This window comes from Mus pahari, chromosome 5 (genome assembly GCF_900095145.1).
Source record: "Mus pahari chromosome 5, PAHARI_EIJ_v1.1, whole genome shotgun sequence".
Lineage (NCBI taxonomy): Eukaryota > Metazoa > Chordata > Mammalia > Rodentia > Muridae > Mus > Mus pahari.
In genome coordinates, this window is record NC_034594.1 from 152,919,576 (window position 1) to 152,930,401 (window position 10,826).

At 41.7% G+C, this 10,826-nt stretch overlaps 1 protein-coding gene across 1 annotated transcript in view; it reads left to right on the forward strand.

Annotated features, from left to right (window-relative positions):
• Acbd3 (acyl-CoA binding domain containing 3) overlaps window positions 1-7,459 on the forward strand; it is a 31,400-nt gene extending 23,941 nt beyond the window's left edge. Inside the window, exons 7-8 of the mRNA XM_021197688.2 lie at window positions 262-546; window positions 5,373-7,459. Coding sequence (XP_021053347.1) covers window positions 262-546; window positions 5,373-5,584 — 497 coding nt within the window. The 3' untranslated portion in view covers window positions 5,585-7,459. The remainder of the gene's footprint in view (window positions 1-261; window positions 547-5,372) is intronic.
• Window positions 7,460-10,826: the final 3,367 nt, after the last annotated feature.

Genomic DNA, 10,826 nt, shown 5'->3' on the forward strand with positions numbered 1-10,826 from the left:
AAAAAAAAAAAAAAGAAGAAGAAGAAGAAGAAAAGTCACTTGTAAGATTGTGGCTTCTGTTTTACTGAAGGGTATGATGACCTTTGAGCACCTGTGACCTTTGATATTATAATAACCTGAGAAGCCTTTCTGTTCCCTTCTATCCTTGGTCTGAGCTAGCTGGATTGCCCTCGGTGTCAGAACACAGATAACCCTGTACAGATGTTCTCTGCAGGCTAAGAACCCTTTGGCTTCAGCTTTTGTAAATCCTGTTGCCTTTAGACTCTCTTCCAGTGATTGCAGCTCCATCCATGTGGACAAGACCACAAATCAAAGACTTTAAAGAGAAGATTCGACAGGATGCAGATTCTGTGATTACAGTGCGTCGAGGAGAAGTAGTCACCGTTCGAGTCCCCACCCATGAGGAAGGATCATACCTCTTTTGGGAATTTGCCACAGACAGTTATGACATTGGGTTTGGGGTTTATTTTGAATGGACAGACTCTCCAAACGCTGCTGTCAGTGTGCATGTCAGTGAATCCAGTGACGAGGAGGAGGAGGAGGAAGGTAGGCCTTGACTCTCATTGAGTCCTGCTAACACTCACGGACAGGGAGTGCTCTGTTCAGGAGTGGGATGTTGGGTGAAAAGGTTCTGAGGAAGGCCCATCTATCACATAGGCCCAGAACATGAATTTCTTTAAAATGACAGGAAAGTCTATTTGGTTGTGAACGTTGTTTTACTTACAGTCTTGTATATTGGAAAGCTGAGCCATCTCACCAACCCAGAACCAGTTATCTTAACGGCTGAGCAATTCCAAGGCTTTGGCATTTTGTTTTTAACAATATTTATTCCTAAGTACTAGCAGCAGAGTGAGACATTTCCTATAATACTAGGCAAAAACAAAAATAGGAAGAAGGGTCAAGGAAAAGTAAAATCTGAACAGTTTAGCTGCATGCACTACCTGCATCCCAGCAACATGGGCCAGCAGCTAAGCCTGTGCTAGCCTTTCTCATACAGCAGAGACTCAGTTCAGATTAGACTGCTTGTAGATATATATATATAGAGAAAGGAAAGTGTGTGTTTCTCTGAAAGATTTTGTGAATGCTTTATAAGAGTCCCGAGGAGTATTTTCAGAGGTAGGGTTTGTGCTCTGTATGCACAAGATCCCTAGCACTTGAAAAACAAAAAAGGAAGAGACGAAGTTCTTAGCTCTGGCTGGATGTGATTATCCTCAACTATAATCTCAGCACTAAGGAGTCTGGGGTTGGAAGATCATTATTTGATGCCAGCTTGGGCTTTATAGTGAGTTCCAGGTCAGCCTGGGCTACTAAGATAGACTGTGTCTCAAAAACTGAAGACAAAGGGCTAGAGAGAGATGGCTCAGCAGTTAACAGCATTCCCTTCTGAAGAGGACCCACACTTGATTCCCAGCACCTACATAGTTGTTCATAATTGCCCATAACTGTAGTTCAGAGGAACTCTGCAGGCACCAGGCATGAACTCCCTGTACATACATATATGCAAACATGCAGGTCAAAAGTTCGTGCACATAAAATAAAATGAATCTTTTAAAAAGGTAAGAAGGAAGGAAAGAAATTGCTCTGCTCTAAGGTTTGGTTGATGTTCTCTTGTCCTGCCCATTAGAGATTTTTTTCTTCATTGTTTTTTTAATTTATTATATGCAAGTACACTATAGCTGTCTTCAGACACACCAAAAGAGGGCATCAGATCTCATTACAGATGGTTGTGAGCCACCATGTGGTTGCTGGGATTTGAACTCAGAACCTTCAGAAGACTAGTCAGTGTTCGTAACTGCTGAGCCATCTCACCACCCCAAGATTTAAAAAAAAAAAAAAAAAAAAAATTTATTTCTTTCTTTATTTATTATATGTGAGTATGCTGTTGCTGTCATGCTGAGGGTGTTGGAACCCATTGCAGCTGGTTATGAGCCACAATGTGGTTGCTGGGAATTGAACTCAGGACCTCTGGAACAGCAGTTGGTGCTCTTAACCACTGAGCCATCTCTCCAGCCCCCCATTAGAGATTTTTAAAAAGAAAATTCCTTACTGCTTTCTCTTCTGCCCCCTAGCTAATAAGTTTGGAGATTATTGCCACTGGGGCAGCAGCTGGTAAAATGGACTGGAGTGATGGCTCAGGTACTTACTGCTCTTGCAGGGTATCAGTTCCCAGCACTGATGTAGGCTCAGAGCGCCTGCACCTTCAGGTAGGGGTTCTGACACCTCCCTCTGGCCTTTTCACACACCTGCTTATATAAGATACACATATTGACAAATAGACACAAATGTACAAGTAAAAATTAAGATATAAGGCAATCATAAGGTTTTATAAAGAAGAGAACCTGGTAAAACATAGCTGAGGTCTTTGACCTTAGCTCTGCTGTATGTGTCTCAAAGGGAAGGTGGGGTTGTCTACTCATATACATTTCTTTCTTTCTTCCTTCCTTTTTCTTAAAAAAAAAAAAAAAGATCAATTTTAAAGATTTATTTTATTTATATAAGTACACTGTGGATGTCTTCAGACACACCAGAAGAGGGCATGAGATCCCATAACAGATGGTTATAAGCCACCATGTGGTTCCTGGGAATTGAACTCAGGACCTCTGGAAGAGCAGCCAGTGCTCCTAACCACTGAGCCATCTCTCCAGCCCTCATACATTTCTAACCATTTCTAAACACTGATTCATTCAGATTTCCATTTGAGCAGGAATAGTGAGATCTTACTAATTCTAAGAACTGTTCACTAGGAATGAATCTATGTGGAGACTTAGCTCACTGGGCACATTGTGCCTGTGCCAGATGATGACTGTGCACCATTGATGTATCCATGTGTGTACTGTGTAGTCCATGGAACAAGAGTCTGGGGTGGTAATGCCGCTTTGGCTGGTCTTGAACTCACTTTGTAAACCAGCCTGGTCTTTGAACATTCAGCAATTTCTTCTTCCACTGCCTCCCCAATTGTTACACTTAAAATGTGCGCCATCACCCCCAGCTGGTTTTCTCCCTTAGGTTTGGAAAGGTAGAGTTTGTTTTCTCTGAAGAAACAGGGCTGATGAAAGGTGAGGTTGGAGAGCTCAGTGGTTAAGAGCACTCATTGTTCTTCCAGAGGACCCAAGTTCAGTTCCCAGAACTCGTATCCTGGAGCTCACAACTCCTGGAACTCTAGCTCCAGTAATTGCATAGCCCCATCTAATAAAGGGCGCTGCTGCTCCTGTTGGACTCACATGACATCATTCACATACTCACACAAATTAAAATAATTTTTTTACTTTTTGAAAGGTACATTATTTACCTATCTCAGTAATCTTTAGTTCTGTGGATGTAAAAAAAAAAAAAAAAATGGGGTTTGAATTAATGAACCAGTTTATTTCTTAGATATCTTTATAGGCAGTAGTATGTTTTAAGTGACCCTATAACCCTCATTTGTAAGTAAAATACCATTTTTTCTTAAAAAATTAATTTTTATCTGTGGAAGTGTGTATCTGTAGCGATCAGAAGAGGGTGTCAGAGTGCTGAAGTTAGAGGTGGTTGTGAGCCACCTGATGTGGATGCTGGAAACCAAACTTAGGTCCCCTGAACTGTGTAGCAAGTAACCTTAACCACTGGGCTTTCTCCCCGGCCCAGCATCAAAGACTAATTGAAGGCATTGCTGTAGTAAAGCTAATTTTATTTGGGTCTCCTTTATATGTGCTGAGATTTTATTTTGTTTTGCTATTTGAGATGGGGTTTCGTGGCTCAGGCTGGTGTGTAGGCAGAGTGACCTTGTGTCCACAAAAATGCCCTTGGCATTCCTTCCTCTGGATCACAGGTCATGTCACCACAGGGTTTAGTTTTTCTTGTCTTTTGATTTGGGATTTCACAGCTGGCCCAGACAGCTCTCATACTCATTGTGTAGTTTAGGTTGGCCTTGAATTTATTACAGCCTTCTTGTCTTGTTTCCTTTGTGCTGGAATTATAGGTGTGAGCCACCATATCTGGGTCTCCTTTACTTCTTTCTTTCTTTCTTTCTTTCTTTCTTTCTTTCTTTCTTTCTTTCTTTCTTTCTTTTCTTTTCTTTTCTTTTCTTTTTTCTTTTCTTTTTTCTTTCTTTCTTTCCTTTTTCCTTTTTTTTTTTAGCTTTCAAATGTTTAGAATTCCCCCCGCCTCCAAGGGTTTCTCTGTATGGCCTTGGCTGTCCTAGAACTCACTTTATAGACCAGACTGGCCTCAAGTTCATAGAGCTCTGCCTGCCTCTGCTGCCCAAGTACTGGGATTACAGGTGTGCACCACTACTACCTGACTAGTTTCTCTAGTCTTTAACTTCTTAAATTGTACATTATACTTATCTTAATGACCCATTATTGATTCTGGTATTGGTAAATTTGTCTGTAATTATTCAGATTCTATAAGTTTTTAACCTCATTTTCTAAGATATAAGATACTACAACTTGTTTTATTTCTTTAAATTCCTCTTGAGAGCTTCTCACACTTTTAAAATTCATGGCTCATGAGCATTAAAATACAGTTCATAGATATTGCCAGGTTCACTCTGCCCTGGTAGAAACCTAGAAGTCTTTTTCCTTGAGGTTGTTTATATGTAATGTGTTAGACTGGGACAGTCTGGAGTAATTATCTCGTTCTTCTAGACTAGTAATGTTTCTTTCCTCACTTGATGTTGTTCTAGCCCAGGAAACTATTAACAGTGTGAGTCCTGATTTTTTATCAGAGATAAAATGAGAGCTCATTTTTTATCCATGTGTTTCATCTGTTAAACAGGACTAGGGAACTGACACTTTGTAGCTGCCTCTGCGTACCTCTCTACTGTAGTTTTTATATTTAAAATATATAGAAGCTATAGACTGCCTTCTACCATTTCTATGACTGAGATTGTTATGTATAAGGAAGGAATTAGGACCTTTAATCCCAGCACTTAGGAGGCAGAGGCAGGTGGATTTCTGAGTTCAANTGGATTTCTGAGTTCAAGGCCAGCCTGGTCTACAAAGTGAGTTCCAGGACAGCCAGGACTACACAGAGAAACCCTGTCTCAAAAAAACCAAAAAAAAAAAAAAAAAAAAAAAAAAGGAGTTAGGAACTGAATAGATACAGAATAGGTGAAACAAGGCCAGGAATGTGAGCATCAGTAACACCGAAGGTACAGGTTGTGACCTCTACCCTGTGTCTGTCACTGCACTCTCCGAGCCCAGCAACTGTGCATGGTGGTGGTCAGGCCTTCAAGTGAGTGATGAACATGTGCCTGCATGCACAGTTGAGACTGAGTTAAGAGAATTCCTAACGAACACTACCTCAAAACGTGTAGTTTCATTGCTTGATGAGTGAGGTGATTCCCGTATCTAACACGTGACCTGTGTCTTCTGTTCTTTCTTACTGTCTCATAGAAAATGTCACTTCTGAAGAAAAAGCAAAAAAGAACGCCAACAAGCCTCTGCTGGATGAGATTGTACCTGTGTACCGGCGGGACTGTCATGAGGAAGTATATGCAGGCAGCCACCAGTATCCAGGGAGGGGAGTCTATCTCCTCAAGTTTGATAACTCCTACTCTCTGTGGAGGTCCAAGTCAGTCTACTACAGAGTCTATTATACTAGATAAAGCTGGTGTTACAGAGTCGGGAGTCTAGGGTTGAGCAGAACATGATGTTTAATTTCCTTGACTTTTGTGGCGCATAGGAGTCCGTGTTTATCTTCTCGATTTTGTTCTGATGGTTTATGAACTCGTTGAGAACCAGGATTCCTTGAGACTCTTAGCATTAATGCTCTGAAGTTAAAAGCAGTTCAGAAGACTCATTTAGCCCTTGGGTGCTGACCAGCAGAGCTGCTAGTGGATATTGGAGTTACATGAGCTACACATTAATATTCAGTCTCCAAAATAAAAGTCCCAGCGTTGCCCTGCCCTAGCTGGGGGGGTGGGGGGTTTGCGCATTGCTGTCTCTGCGTGTGTTCTGCAGAGCCACAGTTAGAGCTATAACTGGGGATACTTCTGTACTAGTCTACGTCAATGCAACTGGCTGACTAAGTGCAACAGTTTGAGACTTCACTGAGTATACTAGAAAAACAAATGGCCTCAACTTGATCTTACCTGAGTAACCAAGGCTGGTTTAGCTTTAGGTACAGATATTTAGTTAGTTGTGTTACAGAGAATTATTTTCTGAGAGAATCTTAAACTTAGAATATTCAAATGCAGTAGATAACTGACATGCAGAGATTCACAGAAGACCTCAGCACCGTCCAACCAGGTCCTTGGACTCACAGGCCTTTCCTTCATTTGCCATTCACACTGCTGCTCACAAAACAGAACTTGGTGACTTTGTTTTGATAGAGTTTTGTGGACCATCTCAAGTTGAAACTATTTTCTGTTAAAAAACAAACAAACAAACAAAAACCTATAGCCAGGAGTTTTATAAACTCACCTGGCACCTACTCAACTAAATTATGCAAAATCTGAACTAAAATATGCAAAATCACTTTAATATAATTTGACATTTGAGGAGTACCATTGCACTAACAGGAAATCACTGCCAGAGACAGCCCACATTTCCTTCTGTGTGTTGTTAGGGCACAAACCACTCCACAATCCCAGTGTGGAATTACAGTCTAGAGAAAATTGGAAATGCACGTGCTTAAATGTTACAGCTTTAATCTGTATTATGACTTGCTGGTGGTAAAAGAAATATCTTTAGTTTTCTTATGAAAATAAATCCACATCCATTATTTCACATTTGTCTAAGACGTTAAGTATCTGAAGGGAGGGCAGTGTGGATAGCAAATGACAGAGGCAGTGCACACCCAGTGTTGTATTGTCACTGAAGTCTGAGGTTTAACTTTGACATCACAGGCCCCTTCAGGGGTCCCACTGGGTAGTTGCAGTGTGCACAGGTCACTACATTCAGGCTATTTGAGGTTTTCATATGCTGCATTTCTTTCTGTTTTTAATACCTGGTTTTATAGGTTCTCTTTTGTTTGTTAAGAAACTGGATTATTTTTTCCTAACCAGTGCTTAATTTGTGTTTTTGGATTTTCTTTCAGAAGTAGTCAAATGTCTATGCTGTTACATCCAGAATATTCATTAGGCTGCCCCACAGCTCTTCTGTATATATAGAAACCACAGAGTTAGGATTTTTTTTAATGAGAAAAATACTGTATTTAAAATGTAAAATAAACTTTTAAAAAGCAAGCACTAATATATATTTCTTTCAGCCTTTGATTACAATTTTGTCCTTGCACATGTTAAGATAAATTATCTTCTAAAAACCTTGTTCTTGGGAGCAGTGTATGTCACTTTACATAGCTGTTTCTGTCACATGTTCATATCTGAACATTTTTGGTTATAACTTTTTTATTGCCTTTGGCTGTTGATTAGTACCGTACAAGTGCGATTTCAAAAAGATCTTGAAAGTAATATATTTAATCAATTAAAATGTTTATCTGTAACTCGTTGATGTTTCTGTTAATACAGTTTCCTGAAGCACTTAGTTGTCTTTATTCATTGAGATAGAGTAAGAAATGCCTTAGATGATATCTGTTTATCTAGTTGAAAAAAATACCAAAGTCTTTCTGACTGGCTAGTTTCCCCTGTGAATCATAATGGACTTTAAATTGTCCAGACTTGACAAGAAGAGAAGTGTTGCTTTTTGTCCTGCAGATGACCAGGTTATAAAGTATTTTCCAGGGCCACCTTTGCTGTGATGTGGGAGATAACCTATTTTATAATGGCTCCTGGGGCGTGTGGCACGCCTCTAGGTGGGACAGACCACACTGATGCAGGACTGATAGGATTAAGAATCTTAGTCCCTGTGCTGGATGTGGTGGATCTTAAGTCAAACCCAAGGACAGACAGGAGCTCGTGTAATGTCAGTGGATTTTGGAGGCCATGTCTTAACCACTGTCTTATGGAAGAGAAGCAGCTGCTTCCAGATAATAAATGGCCGCCAGTTACCCACTGAGCGTGACACTTGAGCAACCCAAACCAGCTTTTTTTCATGCAGCCAAAAACTGTATGTCTGTGTATCTGTTAGGGGCCAAAGCACATCTTAATTCACTTCTCTTCACCATTGTGGCCAGGATGGCCTCCAGCTTCCTATGGAACCCATGCTGACTTGAACGCCAGGCCTCCAGCTTGTTTCCTATCAGATCCATTTCCACAAAGCTCTTCAAGTACAGCATCAATTTAAAGAAACAATATCCCAAGCACCATGACTAAGTAGTGTATTCTTTAATACAGACAGGTGAACACACGTTTACCAAAAGGAATATACTAGAATTTTCATTCCCTATTACTCCCCAGAGTGAGAAAATTGATGGCAAAATAAATAAAGTTTAAAAATCAGAACCTTGGGGCTGTAGTGATGGCTCAGCANTTAAAAGTACTGGGTGCTCTTCAAGGAGACCCAGGTTTAGCTGGGCGGTGGTGGTGCATGCCTTTAATCCCAGCACTCGGGAGGCAGAGGCAGGNGGATTTCTGAATTCGAGGCCAGCCTGGTCTACAAAGTGAGTTTCAGGACAGCCAGTGCTATACAGAGAAACCCTGTCTCGAAAAACCAAAAAATAAAAATAAATAACTAGTACCCAAAGTGTTTGATACTGCAAGTGTTCCTGGTTTTAGGCTTTTTCATGTACTGGAGTGTTTGTATAGACTCAAGATGTCCTGGGATCCGAGCGTGAGCATGAAAGTCATTTCTGTTCAGTGTGCATGTTACACTCATAGTCTGCAGAGGAGTATATTCAGTAATTTGAGTCCGCTTGCATTTGACAGTGGCCTCCCGGGTGAGATCATTTACAAACTCACAAAGTATGTGGTTCCCAAGGGAAAGGCTCTTGTGTGCATGTTTGCCCAGCTGAGTTCATCCCAGAACCCCATGGAAGGGTGGAAGGAGAGAGGCATATCCCACAAAGTTGTCCTCTAGTGTCCACATGTGAACTGTGGCATGTATGTGCTCACGCACGCACGCACGCACACACACTTTAATAAAGTGTAAATCTACAACAGTGAAATTCCACTGTGTTTCCCTGGTAACCACTAGTAGGGTAATGCATCTCTTTCTATTGATTGTTTGGATTTCCCCTCCTGGAAATTTCCTGTGTCCTTTACTTATTCCAATTAAACTTCTTTTGGAGTTACTTTATTTGTTTGAGTGTTTTGCCTGCATGTATGCTTGTGCAGGACACATGTGCACTGTGCACAGAGGTCAGAAGAGGGGATCAGATACACTGAGAAGGCTTACAGGCAGCTGCCATGATGGGACCTGAACCTCGGCAAGAAAACTAAGCTTTCTCAATCATCAGTTAAATAATTTTGTATGGTTTTGTCATCTTTTTAATTCAGTTTAAGCTGGGTGTGGTAGTGCATGCCTTTAATCCATCATTAGGCAGAGGCAAGAGATCTCTGGATTTGAGACCAGACTAGTCTATAACAAGTTCTAGTATAGCCATGACTACCTAGACTGTCCCTAAATAAGTAAAAATAGTTTACATAGTTTTACATAAAGGGCTGACAAATGGTTCTGGGTGGCTCACCTACCATCAAGCTTAAGGACCTGAGTTCAATCCCCAAGGTGGGGATTCCCAGGAGACTTACTAACTTATGACTTCCACATTCAAACCATGGCATGTGTGTGCACACTTGCACACAAAAGAAAAACTTTAAAACCTTTCTTCCCAGTTCTCGTCTGTATCTTGCATGTGTACGTGGGTGTATTGTTTTTATTCCTGTGTGGATTTTTGCTTATTTTTATATGTATGAGTTTCTGTGGTGGTGGGTTTATGTTATATATTTTAATTTCATTTTTAATAATTGTGCCTGTGGGGATGTGTGCCCTCAGAGTCCAGAAGAGGAAGTCGGGTCTCCTAGAGTTGGGCTCACAGGTGAACTGTTTTTCTTCTAGTCACCGTTCTGTTGCTGCAAGGAGACACCATGACCAAGGTTGCAGAAATCTCTGAGCTAGAGTACAGAGTGAGATCCTATGTCAAGGAAGGGACCGGGGGAGGGGAGGATGAGGGTCAGAAAGATGGTGGGTCTCAGCCTTCCTAATGCTGCAACCTTTTACACAGTTCCTCATGTTGTGGCGACCCCCAACCATAAAATTATTTTTGTTGCTACTTCAAAAGTGTAATTTTGGTGCCTCATAAATGCCTGATATGCAGCCTCTGTAAAAGGGTCATTAGACCCTCGGGCTTAGAGGTTAAAAGCCCTTGTTACTTTTGCAGGGAGCCCAAATTTACTTCCACATATACTCAGACACATATATACATAATTTGTGTGTGTGGGGGGGTGGCTCCTCCTTGAGAAGCCCAAGCCCATTCCTGCCTTGGGGCTTACAATCAAGTCTGGCTTACACGGAGTGTTAAGCCTGCCAGGGCTATATGCTGTATGTTACAGCAAGACTGACTCGGGGGGGAAAAAATGCACCATAGCAGTTTGAGCTTTGTGAATGAAAAGGCCTCATGCTGTAAGAGCTGAGCTGCGTCCCACTGCCGCTGACAACAAGACAAACCCCAAGCCTGACATTCACCACACATCAGGGGACATACTCTGTGCTCCTGTTGACCTGTGATCTCATGGTCTAGGAAATGAGAGCTATCTCTGAAGGGCTTTCCTGGCAGGTTGAAGGTGTGTGTAAAACGCCTTGCCAGCCAGTGCAATAAAAATAGGGGTGGGAAGGTGCCTCATTTGGCCTTTACTGCCCCCCCCCCATCAGTAGGCCGTTGAGATACAGCAGTCCCCAGAACCCTGCTGCAGGATGTGGACAAGTGGACCCTTTCTCCATCTGGACCTTGCTCCAATAAACTGGCCAGAGGAACTGGTGCCCCCTGCCTGCTGTCTGTATGACCATGGTCTC